The sequence below is a fragment of the Tamandua tetradactyla genome, chromosome 2, assembly GCF_023851605.1.
Source record: "Tamandua tetradactyla isolate mTamTet1 chromosome 2, mTamTet1.pri, whole genome shotgun sequence".
Classification (NCBI taxonomy): Eukaryota; Metazoa; Chordata; class Mammalia; order Pilosa; family Myrmecophagidae; genus Tamandua; species Tamandua tetradactyla.
In genome coordinates this window covers 93,975,166-93,989,147 of record NC_135328.1, presented here as the reverse complement: position 1 = coordinate 93,989,147, position 13,982 = coordinate 93,975,166, and the positions used below count along the sequence as shown (strand labels likewise).

The window sequence follows — 13,982 nt, the reverse complement described above, 5'->3', positions numbered from 1 at the left end:
CCAAATACTTTATTATCAGATATCCTACAGAAAGAAGGGTCTCTTGTTTGAGAACCACATTCCAAATAAGTTCCTTTTCAAAAGGAAGTATTTATAGATCTAACACATTTACTAATCTATAGCATATTCAATACCCATGAAGTATCTCGAATTCTCAGATTTTAGCTCTGAGAGAAGTATTCCTGTCCATCTAAATTAATATAAACACATGATCTTCTTTTTCTGAGAGTTAGGTGAGCAGTCTGAGATTGTACAAAGTCATCCTGCGGTTCCAAGGCTGAAGGTCTGCTTGGTAAACCCTTAGGGGTTCTGCAAGATGTGAAATTATTGGGAAATCATTTAAATGTCACATATACAAATATAGTAAAAGCCTGCCAAGAAACAGAGATATTTCCAGGATCAATGTTGTGAAAGAGAAAGGTGGGGAGAAAGAGACACCAATTCCACTTCCTTCCACACCAAAGCACATTCCCTTCTAGGTTCTTTCTTCTTACACCTGTCCACAAAATTTCCTCTCCTTGAAATTAGGTGAGATACCATGAGATTCTCTTTCCAGGCATCCACTGGGTGCTTTTATGCTGGCTATAAAACCATTAACTGGCCTTCCAAACCGGTATGTGCCTGTGGATACATCCACAACAATGTTTTCACTAGCCAAGCTGTGAAAACATTGTTTTCCTTCCCTCCGTTTGTTGGAGGGAAGGAAAAATCACTGAATAATTGCTCTGGAGCAGGGTTGAAGCTTGCTAGTGTTGCAGTATCTCAGAAATTTCAAGTCTGTGCCTGGGTGGTGCCTATTTTCCTAGATTTTGGGACACTCTGGCAGATCAATCTCCCCTGCTACGATGATCAGGTAGTTTCGCAGATGATAATCTACAAGTCGAGAGATGTGGCAGCCTCTAATAATTAAAGAAACCTTCCCCTTTCTCAGCCTGAAGAGGAGTAAGATCTTATGGCTATCTAGACCACCAGGCATTCAAACTCCACTGGGTAAACATGTACCCAGGGCTGAGAGCCGAGCTGGGGGAAATGCACGCACTGAAAAGCAAGCAGGACCTTCAATAAGCGTAGACACACGGGCTTCAGAAACTCACCGTACACTTGTTGGGCTTCTCTCCGGAGTGGACTCTCATGTGGATCAGCAGTTTATAGCGGGCGTTGAATGGCTTGTACCGTCGAGGACAACCGGCCCAGAAGCAAGTGAAGTCTTCTCCTTTCCGCTGGTCTATGTGAACCTTCTCGATGTGCCGCACGAGTTCCTCCTGCTGGTCATACAAGGCACTGCAATCTATCCAGCGACAGCAGTGCTTCCCGCCGAGGTCGTCCATCTCCCCGTCCTCCTCCAGGGCAGCCTGGGCTAGAGGCAGCGACTGCGGATGAGGGACAAGCTCCTGGTGGTGAAGGTGCGAGTGGGCATGGTAGGGGGGTGGAGGACCTTGGGGAGCTGGTGGCAACGGAGGGAGAGCAGCAGTGGGGGCCAGGTCCATGGCACTTCTCGGGAAATCATCCAGGCGCTCGGTCTTCAGCACGTCGGGACCCGGCAGGCCATGCTGCACCACCACGCTGTTGACCAGGCCGGGCTGGAGACCACCATGCTCCAGCTGCTGCATGCGCTCATACTCGGCGGAGCAATCCTCGCTGTACGCTGGGAGGGCCAGGCCACCGCCGGCCACCAGCAGACCCTTCTGGCTGCTGGGAACAGAGCATGACTGGGGAATGCAGCTGCCACGCACCCCTAGGAAATGGCCATAGACCTCTGGCTGCGGGGACATGTTGGCGGGTGAAGCCCTGGAACCATTGATGTAGGCGACCAAGGACGTGGGCGAGGTACGGATAATGGTGTTGAAGTCGATCCCAATGCCATCGGACAGCGGGGACAAGGACAGAGCTCTCTTCTTGGAGCGAGCTGAGTGCGACCTGGTAGAAGAGTGCCGGGGACTAGGGTAAGGGGAGTGGCTGTTTTCCATGCCGAAAAGGTAGGACGGCAAGGAGTTAGAGACACTGTTGCTGGACATGGAGGTCGTGGGAGGAAAGCTAAGGAGGTCTCCTAGATCACTGCCATTCTGAGAGCTGTGGTTGGACGAAAGCGAAGGGAAGGTCCTGTAGCCATGAGACCACTCCTGTTTCACACTCAAGGATGACTGACTTTCCGTCAGACTCAAAGTCGTGGACGCCAAAGACTCGCGCGAAATAAGGGACCTGGAACGCCAGCCAGAAGGAAAAAAAAAAAAAAAGACAAACATTTTAGCAGGATACGGATTGCTTAAGAGCTGAAAGAACATTGCATTGACAATCCCTTAAGTATTTCCCCTAATTACATTCTCCGCTAAACACACATTCTTTGGCTGAGATAAAACCCAAGGCTTTTCGTTCCAGGTAAATAACATTTTACCGAGAAGAACAATAAAGGCTAATGCTCACTGGAATAATAAAACAAAACACCTATTGTTATAAATAATCTTAATACTTTAATGATAATAAATAGTCCTTCCTTTATTTTTAAATATCTTTTTTTAAGGCAGGAAAAATATCATATACCTGGGAATTATTACTGATACCTGTCACAGCAAACTAAATAAGCAAGTGTTTATTAAGGACCTACTATGTGCAACATGCTACAACTGGCCTTGCTGGGAGTACAAGTCCAGAGTCCTAGCTTTCATGTGAAATGTATTTGGTGAAGAAAAACAAAACTCATGCTTGATTAAAAAAAAAATTTCTCATAGTCAAAGAGTAATCTAGGGACCTAATAATAATTTCACAACTTAGTTTCACTGACATTAAGCAATTATTAAGATTTAAAATATACATAGTAATCCACACCATCCATAGTCACAACATCAAATCATCTCAGGAAATTAAAAAATACAGCTGTAATATATAATGGAGTAACAAACTGAAATCAAGTCATATTTGGAATTATGCATGGGCCTTGCAAAGTTTAATATCTAATACTCTCTAGTCCTGGGATTTGGATGTGCTCTTTTCCTTAAATTGGAGCAGCGTTCTGGCCAGCAGATTGTTTCAAATAGTTTACTTTTGTAATAGTTTCTCTTCTTTTCTTTGCATCCTTTAAAAAACATGTCTTACATATCATAGCATATTATTTGCATATCAAAATAGTTCAGATGTCGCTCTGGTCACTCTAAAACTTATTTTGTTTTATTATAAATAATCCAAGAGAAAAGCCACATCCCTTAGATGGGAAATTTGTCACAAAGAGGCTAGACATAACTCACTGTATTTCCTGATTCAGACAGAGTATGTATCAGGAAAGTCTGGCTTACTTGTAGGTCCCTGTCTTGGCTTTCTACAGAGATCCTTTTACTAACAAAAAATTAATCAAAACAAAATGTTGCGTAAAATGTGTGTCTTCCCAAAATGAACACTGTTACTAGTTCCAGCTGTTAAACAGCAACCTGTGGCAAAGAAACTGATAGAAGAGAGAAACATCCTCATCCCACTTGCTCCTCATACTCCTTTTCACAAAACAGAAGCAAATAACATCACTTTCTACAAGTGGAAGACATTAGTAAGGAGACATCTCTGCTCCAAATTGCACAGTATAAGATGATAACATCATGATCAACGTGATGTTTCCATCAAGTGTAGAAATGTTTACCAATGACAAACACGACAGGAATTTACATCCCATTGCCCTCGACATAAGATTTTTCCTTGATGCACATCCTCATGTTCAAAGCTGCAGTCCTTCTCTAAGTCCCATGGTGGTTTCTGAACTTGTCTGTTTTTCAACTTGCCATAGATACAGTCAATTATTTCCCCATCACACCTGCAACATGCGGTTCTCCCTGTGGGTTCAGCTTAAGGCTCCTGGTGATTGGATGTCAAGGGCCTTTTGATCCCTTTCCCAGTCAAATTCAGGAACTGCTTTTTGATCCAAGCTATATCGGTCGTCGTATCATATACAAGGCAGAGACAACTGACTTTGCTTTCCACCCTGAGGTTGAGAAAGTTTTTAGAACATAAAGAACCAGAGCTTTACCAGACCTGGATGACTGAGTGGATGCCTATTCTCAGCTGGTGCATTTGCCTTTATATATTTTATTTATTAAAATTATATTATTTGCTTTGAAAGTAGCCTATAGCAAGACATGTGCATCTGTCCCATTGTTGAGAGGTGAATCTGAGAAAAATGAGAAGCAGCCAACTAAGGCCCAATTTAAATATGAGCATAACCTCGTGCAGGCAAATTCCCTGATTCTTGGACATCTCAGGTTTCTAAGACTCTGAAGTAAAACAGATATTTTTACTGCCTCCACTGTACAAAGAATAAAACTGAGGGTCTATGAAATTCCTCCCAGAGATACAAAAAAAAAAAGAGTAAAGTCCTTATGGAAGTACAAAAGAAATAGCTTTGAAGGGCAGTTACCTGGTTAGATCACATACATTCGCTATTGTTTTCCCCACATCATACCTCACAAAACGCTCTCCTTGGTTACAATATCTGATATAAAAGGCATAAAGTCACACAAGCTAAGACTGGAACCTAAATTTTCTGTTCTCTTTCCAAAACATTATATTGAATGACACACTAAAGGGTTCCAAGAATTCTCATCTATAATCCTTGCTGCTGGACACACAAGGTCTATGGGAAAGAAAGTGACAAGGAGTTTTGGTTCTATCAGCATATTGAGAACTACCTCCTTTTCCATATGGTCACCTGATCCTAAATATGCTATTTCAGGTGGTTGTTTTGGAAGTGTGCGTAGAAGGAGAGGAGTGAAAGTTCAAACAAAATAAAACCAATAGGAAAAACTCGGCAACAATGGGCAAGAGGTTAGGGTGGCTCGTGAATTGCCATTGTGCCATAAAAGGCATGAAGAGCAGGCTGGATTACTGGGTTCAATGCCAAGCTCTAAAGAAGGACTGACTTACAGAGCACATGGAATTCCCCCAAAGCGATGTGCAAGGAAGTATGTCTGTGTGTCTCTACAAGTATACACATATGTGTGTCTATATACATATGTGCATACTTTCAGATACACAGGTATTTAAATATGAAAAGAAAACCAGTCCTAGCAATTCTTGTCTATGTGCCTGGGGAAATCACCCAAAAGAATCAACACTGCATCTGAAGACAGAATGGCTTTGCAAAATATTAGAATTTACAGAGAGCCAAGAGTCCATTCTCAGCCTCCATGGACTCCTCTGAGCTGTGTGGACATACTGCACCCCAAAAGGAAATTCTATACCCCAAAATCACCTCTAAGCGTTTCTGGTTTAAAAGACAAAAAGGTAAATGTGGTAATTTTTTGGACCTGGAATGGTATTGTTAGACTGATGCCTGACCTTGGTGACTGACAAGCCAAACGACATTGTGTAAGACTTTCAGTGTCCTGCTCCATCAACTGTAAAACAGGGATAATAACTGCAGGTAGTTGATGGATAGTCAATTACCAAATGGAGAACCACAATGTGCATGAAAGTACTAGAAAAGCTAAAGGCATACAAGGAGCATCCAGTCTCTTCTACTGCTCAATTTTTGCTAGGTTGGTATGTGAAGCCACTGTACGAAGTTATCACAGCAGCACCTCAGTCTTGTCATTTAGTGGAACTACTGGCATTGTCCTCTGTGTTACATAATTTTGTCAATGCCTAAGTTGAGAACGGTTCCTGGGATCTTCAAGGTGGAAGGTGCAATTCGCATTTATGAGTGAGGCAAGCCAGTAACGATGAGCAACATGACAAAGCGAAATACACAGCCTTAGGGCATGATTCTCATCACTGGACTAAACAAGACCCATTAAAGCTAAGAAAGAAGTGCTTTTCCAAGAGGAATACACCAGAAGAAAAATACCAGTAGTGAACAAAAGAAATACAAACAGCCAATAAACATATAAAAAGTGTTCAGCATTATCAATAATTTTAAATGCAAAATAAAATAAAACAATGCTTTACACATAAAATTGGCAAAGGTTATAAAAATAAAAGTATTCAATATTTCAGACCCTGCCAGAAAACAGTCTCTTAGACTGTTGATAAGTTTATAAATGGGCTTATAGATGCCCTATTCTCAATGTAATTTAGGAATACATATCAAAAGCCTCAAAACTGAACATAAACTTTGACCCAGCAAATTTTATTTCTTAGAATTTATTCTAATAAACATAAACCTTCAAAAAAAGATTTACAGGGTTGATGCAACAAAGCATTATTACAATTTTGAAATAAATGGAAATGATCAACTGTCCAGTAATAAAAGATTGATAAAAATTAAGGTATTGTTTCTATATTTTTACTTATAAAATGGAATCTTGGACAGGAATTTAAAGTCAGTATTTGATGCTGAAAAAGACTTTCAATACACAAGAAAGTGCTCATAATATATTAAAATGGAAAAGAAGTATGTACATGATTAGATCAATCTGTTGGAAAGGAAAATATATGCTTATGATGTATGTGTATGCATATAATTAGAAGGATGTATATCCAAATCCCACCCGTGGCTGACTCTGGGTGACAGGATTCAAGATAACTTTCAATTAATACCTTTTGCTTTTCCATATTTTCTATAATGAATAAGAATTACAAAAATAATCAGAGGAAAATATATAAATCATATGATTTACATTAAAAAAAAATACTTTTACATCCAGCCAGTCATTAGGATGGTGTGTTGGTTAGGTTTGGGTGTCAACTTGGCCTGGTGATGATGCCCTGCCGTCTGGTCAGGCAACCCCTGGTCTGACTGTTGCTGCAAGGATACTTTGTGGCTGATACACCAGAAGGCTGGTGTAGTGAAACATCAGTCAGTTGACTGCATCTGTGGCCAATGCATCTGCAATCAACTAAGGGGCGTCTCCCACACAAGTTAATCCAATCAGCTGATGGCTTTTAAGGAAGAAGAGAGACTCATTCACTGCTTCTTCTTGTCCAGACCCTTCATTGGAGCCCCCGGCTTTACAGCCTGCCCTATGGATTCTGAACTCTTCCATTCCCACAGTTGCATGAGACACCTTTATAAATCTCATATTTATAGATCTCTCCTGTTGGTTCCGTTCCTCTAGAAAACCCTGACTAACTCAGGTGTCCATCTCCCAGAATGAACAGATCATGCCCCTCTCCCACCCCTGGCCCATCGCTGCTATGCCCTCAGCAGACAAAACACAATGCCAATTCTCCATCTTCTCTTTTTATCTCTAAGCAGCAAAATGCTTTCAAGCTGGACTGCTACTGGATCCTATCTTTCTCTGCTACATCCTATCTTCCTATCCTCCAATGGAACACACAAACCAATTTAAGAATGACAAATAAACACAACCTTTGCTGAAAGTTAGTTCCATACTTCACCAAGCTGCTTTCCAACTCCTATTTCTTTTCTCATCCTGCAAAACATTATTTCCATAGGAGGACTCACAGAACACACAGTCAAAAACACTTGTCAGTGCATCTTTAAGGTATTGTCTTTTAAGGAAATAAAATTATGCAAAGGAATGAAATATGCCAGAAAACACTGTGCTAATGACCCTTCCCTGGCCAATCCTATGAAAGAGACGAAGTGAGGTACACGGCTTGAGCAGTCTGTGCCATGCTTGTAGTCAATTTCCCCATTAATTATGACTCTTTGCCTTCATGGTATGGGCCGGACTTCCCACAGACAGGAAGCTGAAGGCTTCCCAATGACACCTGCCCCATGAGCACAGTTAATTTTACATGCAACACTCAGCAAGTCTGAGAAGTCCCTCAAGGCAAAATCATCAATGGGAAAATGACAGCAGCTTCCCATCACAAAAAGTCTCAAGTGAAAAACAAGTTTCCACCTTATACAAAAATTGGCACAAAAAAATGATCCAGGAACTATGATTTCTGAGTCTCCGATGGTGGCTAGGAGGACAGGGCAAAGATGCAAGAGCAGAAAAAGAGGGGCAGGAGAAAAGTAAGGGGGGAGGAGAGGAAGAAGAAACAGGATCCCAGAACTGCAAGGCATTTCAGCAGATTTCGATTTCCCAAAAAGAAGAAGCAGAGGGTGAAATTCCTTTGCAAGACCCCAATTATGGCAGAACCAGGACTAAAAGGCAAAAACTTTGGATTGTGCCTCTCCAAGAAGTAAAATTCCGGAAAATGAAATAATTATTTTCAAATACAGAAATAGACTTATATATATTGCACAGTATTTTGGTTTTATGCCTCCTTTAATATCAACCTCTGAGAAATTTTTTTTTTAAAAAGTGTCTATGGGGGTGATTTCCCTTTCCTATTTAATTTTTTCCATGGAGATACGTAGATGACATTTATTGTACCTACTTACTCTGGCACCTATTCTACATTCTCTTGAAATGTTATGTAACTCATACACGAAAGTATGTCTACCCAGACACATCATAAATTTTAGAAATTCATGATTTTTATCTTGATTTTCTTTACTAGCTCCTTAAACTTCGACTACTCTATTATGCAGGCAATAGGTATTTAATAAATGCTTATATAGGTGGATGGACAGAACAGATTTTAAAGCAGTCTAGGGATTCTGCAACATATACACTATAAACATAGCAAGTAAGACAGACACATGGAGCCTCGCCATTTTCTAGATCACAATATGACTTGCTTCACCAGGAATTGACAAATTTACACAGTGGTCTTTAGCTACTGAGACTCCAAATCCTCGAACTGGGCATACATTTCACGGGCACCACAACAGGCAGTTATGAAATCATTCCTTCCAAATATGATATTATGGCACATACTCAGTTTTCATATACAATCCCCTACAAAGCTCAAATTGATAGAGTTGCTTGAGTGTGTGCAAGTGTGTGTGTGCATGTGCGTGTGTGTGTGCGTGTGTGTGTTCAGAAGAGAAGGAAAACACTCATGGGTTGTGATTACACCATAAAGAAAGGGGGAAAAAAAAGTAACTCGAGACCTGGTATCTGAAGGAGGTATATTCAGGTTGGCTGCATTCATTGCCCTCTGTAAGCTAGGACTGATGTGGTTGCATGCTGTAGAGACCTGGCTTGCTGGAGGAGAAATGGGTCCCAGTCGCTGAACCATCATGGGACTGCTGGTGACCACTAGATTGTTGCAGCTGCCTTTTCCAATGGACTTGCACTGAGGCCCAAAGCCAAGAGCCCCTAAAAACAAATGAATCAGGTTAGCTTTCATGTCCCTTACATCAGAAACCAGTAAATACACATATGTGCACACATATTTTGGGACCCATCATTAGAGATAGTCCTTGGATCATCTGTTATTTATTTATTTATTTTGCAGTCTTGGTGATACCAAAAACCTTTCTCCAATTCCAATGGAAAAGCTATATTTAGAAATACTTCCATGATCACCACTCATACAAAACGGGCTTATATCTTCCTTCTTCTATGTATGTATCCAGAGATACTAAGAATTATGTTTTATAACCTCCTTATCTAAAGGGTTAGGGTGGTAAGTAGGTAGGATTACCTACATCAAATCAAGTCTTTCCTAGAATAGCTAATATCTTGAACATCAAGTAAAGAAAGTGCATAAGGCTGAAAAAACTTGTTCAACTGGTTTACTTCATTCCAAATCCAGACTTCCAAAAACCTCTTTAAAAAACATAGTCTGGCTGTGTCTCTCCAATCTTGATTTCACCTCTACCATCCCAAAACATTGTCACTGGACATACACCCAATTACAAAAAATCAGGATGAGACTGCCCTAAACAAAACACTCATTCCAAAAGCAGTATGCAACCAAATGTGACATTGACTTTTCATTTTCATTAGTAACAATCTTCCAATGTAGTGAAATCTGGGACAAGCCCAAAGGAGGGGAAAAAAAAAAAAAGAAGAAGAAGCCCACAAGAATCTGCAGCATTACAGCAAGGGGGAAGCAAAGAGAAGAAAGGCAAGCACTGCCATGACTCATTTATTAAAAAAATAATAAAAACAGCTGAATCATTCTAGACATTCTTTTTACATGGATGTACTTTTTCAAACATTTTTGGTAAATTAGCTGGCCAGTCTCAGTGATTGTACACTGTTCCCATGTTCAATAAATGAAAACACCTATGATCGCAGTTTTCAACAAATTAGGCCCTAAAATTTTCTCACCAAAGTCCCCATCGTCTTCACTGATATATTTGGGATCAAAGTAGGTGGAAAAGTGTCACTGTGACTTTCATTAGCCCAAAGGGGCAAAATTTCCTATTTTGTTTTTCAAAAACTGAATAAATAGCCAAAAAGTGACTTTACCCGACATCTTTTGAAACACTGTCTTCCAAGAGCCTACCAAACCAAGGGACAAATGAGACCTCAGAGCAATCACCACATTCACATCAATGAAACCGCATCTCAAAAAGGCTGGTAGAGTCACTGCTTCTTTAGCTGGCAAGAACCCTGCTCTAGCCCAGCCCTTCCGGAAACTAATTCCCAAGTGGTAACTGATTTGTCCAAGGTCACACAGAGATTTAATGACTGAAACTGATTCCACCAGGGTGTGTTTTCATAGCAACTGTGTGCTTAAGGTTAGGCATTGGGATGCTTGGTTTCTTACTTGGATAATTTTCATAATCATTAGCTCTGATTTTTCCCCTGATATACAAACTAGAACCCTTCCATTGCAGCTTATATCTGACTTGACAGATCAGTTATAGATGTAATTTCTGTTTTCATAACTCATTAAATGGTGCACCACCAAGGCTTCATCTTGACACCAAGAATGATGGGTATATTTTTATGTCCTGCACCATAGATTTAGTATTTTTACAAATCTCAATAAGCCACAAGACATTTTCTTTTGACATCCCCTTTTTACCCTGGAAAAGGGCAATAAGACATCTGAATGCTCTCCCTAGGTTGCATAGCTACCAGCCCTGCTATTAAACTCAGCATCAAGTATTTTGTAGAATTCCATGTCATTTATTCATCTAAGGAACTCAGTCATTTCATGCCTATCTCCACTGCAATAAAAACAAAGACATATTAGCAACTGGAACAGCACACCCAAGATATGCTACTTGATGGCAAAGCATATTAATACCTTATTTTATCAAATCTAAGATGCCATCGATTTTAAGACATACCATTAATTTTATGTACCAATAAGAACAGGCACTGCCAATTAAACCAGTGCATGGCATCCAGTTTCCAGAGATGCTGAGATGTGAAAATATGTGCCCTTTAGAACCAATAAAATACCAATAAAGATAGTTCGAAAAAAAGTTCTTTCAACTCTTATCTTGCTCATGGTCTTCTCCCTGCCTGGAATGCCCTCACCCTAACTTGTTTATGTAGCAAGCACCCATTTTTTGGGCCTCAATTCAGAAGTCACCCCCTCTATGACCACCACACCACTGCCTGCTGGTCTGACCAATTCCTCCTTTTGTTCCCCCCCCCTTTTCCCCATGACACATCTGCCTCTGCACCTCTAAGCTTCCAGGAACTGAACTGTTTACATGCCTGTACCCCTCTCCTTTCTGTACTTAAAACTTTTTGAAAACAAGATCCTTTCTGAGGCTTTTCTTTCCTAGCCGAGGGCCTCCTGATACACAGCATACAATAAAGCCTGTCCTGAAATTAAGAATGAATGAATGAGAATAAAAGATTTTATAAGTGATATTAAATATTGACAAATTATTTCCACTGAAACTCTCTTGGTTTAGTTTTCTGAAATCTGGTGCCCTTTTTCAAATCATTCTAACTAAGTTAATCTTCTGATGCTTCCCCACAACTGCTAACTAGTCTGAATAGAAGACGAAGCATGGATAGTAGTAATTATAAATCCATCTTTCTGGGCCAGGAATTTTACACTGACCAAGGCTGCCTCTAAATCCTCTAGTCTGGATTTGTACATTTACATTACCTTTTTTTCTATGTAATAAAGAAACTCTGTTTCCTCCCTGGTGTCTCCATCATTTTTTACTATACCACCCCTACCCCTTACCTCTAAATTCATTGGCTAACTCTGATCTCATCTACCCACAGTGGAATGGCAGCTTTTGACAGGTTCTCACATATGGCATCCTTGAAAAGAATAGTAAATTTCTTGGGAATATGTAATACTAGTGACACTAGATAATGCACTGGAAAAATGGTATCGTGACTTTTACAAGTGGTGGCAAATAATCCAATTGGCACTGTACTCAATGCAACCACATAGCTCTTCAATTTGTTCAAAAAACCAGGTATAACGAACATCTCCAAACTGCTCAGAATTGTGCAGTACTTTGAAATGTGGGCTCTGGTTATGACCCACCTCTGCCAGGTGTATAACTCCGACAAGTTACTTACATCTGTGTGTCTCATCTCTATGTCTATGTCTCCTCTCTGTGAAATGGGAATAGAAATAACACCACCTCATAAGGCTGCTGGGCATCTAATAACACACATAAAGGACTCAGCACATTACCTAGCCCAAAGGAGGTATCCAATGTATGCTGGCTGCTATCATTGTTATTATTAATATTACATGCCTGTCGTTTGTTTGTTTGTTTGTTTTTGGTACCATTCCGTTTCCTGAAGGAAGAAATAATTATTTGCACAAAACAAGATTGCAAATTTTGCTGTTTAATTCTCTACCCATTTCCAACGTTCTTTTTGCTCCAAGCCTGATGCCAATTCTTAAAACCAGGTGTCATCAAAGACAGAGGAAAAACTCTTCAATTGGCCAAGATTGAATGTCCCTTGGCTTGTCATTTCCCTGAAAACAAACCATACAACTTCTCTAACTACCAGATGTGCCAATTCCTTGTGCACTGGTTTTCGTTTTGAAATACTGCTTATTTTTAGATACTGCACAATGTTTTTTAAAAATGTGTTTAATTGTTCACATAAGGGTTCAAGTGGATGGCATTCTGAGTACCACATGCATTCCAGCCAAAATCACTGCATGCTGGTGGAGAAAGCCGACGTTTTTACATTTCCAGGTTTCTGAATTGAGAAGTTGTCTTAGTAGGGCCATATTTTTAATTAATGTCTTCCGTAGTTAAAAGGGTTCTCTCAAAGTCAAACAGTTGATTGTGTCACAATTATCCCTACTAAAGCTACATCCTTCATAAATATTTATGTTTAGCCACTGGTTCCTCTAAAATGACTAGATAGGAAGCGGGGCGGTGGACGCATATGGGGATAAGGGGAGCAAAAAATAACCATGGTGGATTTTGCTGTTATTGTTCATCCAACCAACATTTATCAAACTATGAGACAGATAAGTTCTTAGGGTAAAAAGTGCTTTAAAAAGCCATGAACTACAAACTCAAATGGTGAACCCTAAGGTAAACCATGGGCTATAGTTAATAGTACAAGTATAAAAAATACTCTTCCGTGAATTATAACAAATGTACCACACTAATGCAAGGTGTGATTAATAGAGTGGTGTATGGGAATTCTCTATTTCATGCATGTTTTTTTTTCTGTAAACCTACGACTTCTCTAACTTAAAAAATAAGGTTTATCTTTTTTTAAAAATGTGCTTTCATCAGTTGAAACAAATTACCACACCAATGCAAGGTGTTAATAATAGAATAATATTATATAGGAACCCCATATTTGATGCATGATTTTTCTGTAAATCCACAACTTAATAAAAAATAATAATAATAAACTAAAAATAAGTAATAAGTCAGGCACTCTGTGGAGACAGCAGTGAGCGAGATGGACACAGGACATGAGCCATGGCTTTTTTCATAGGTCAACAATGATGGAATAAGAGCAATTTCTTTATGGTTCAACTTAACCTGTATGTAGGTATTGTGAAACCAGGACCAATACATTTTAATCCAGCCTCTACCACTCACTGGCTTTGTGACATTGGGCAAGGTCCCCAAGGTCTCTCTGCCTCAGTGTCCTGTTCCCTAAAATGGGGATAATAATACTATCTAAATCACAGGGTTGTTTTGAGGCTTAAAAGTTACTTTATTTTAAAATCCATCTCTAAAGATTGGGCTTTTCTATCCAGCCTTTACTTCTAAAAATTCTAAAACTACAGAAAAGTTGCAAGCATAGTACAATGAACTCCACCTTTATCTACCCATCCATCTC

At 39.9% G+C, this 13,982-nt stretch overlaps 1 protein-coding gene across 3 annotated transcripts in view; it reads right to left on the bottom strand.

The window, feature by feature from the left end:
* Positions 1 to 13,982, bottom strand: part of GLIS3 (GLIS family zinc finger 3) — a 486,424-nt gene that overhangs the window by 325,250 nt on the left and 147,192 nt on the right. For all 3 annotated transcript variants that reach the window (XR_013170469.1, XM_077148286.1, XM_077148285.1), the window contains 2 exons: positions 8,888 to 9,095; positions 1,095 to 2,199 (listed from right to left, as the gene is read on the bottom strand). Coding sequence is in view for 2 of the 3 variants with exons in the window: in XM_077148286.1 (XP_077004401.1) it covers positions 1,095 to 2,199; positions 8,888 to 9,095 (1,313 nt within the window). In the remaining variant the exon portion in view is untranslated. The remainder of the gene's footprint in view (positions 1 to 1,094; positions 2,200 to 8,887; positions 9,096 to 13,982) is intronic.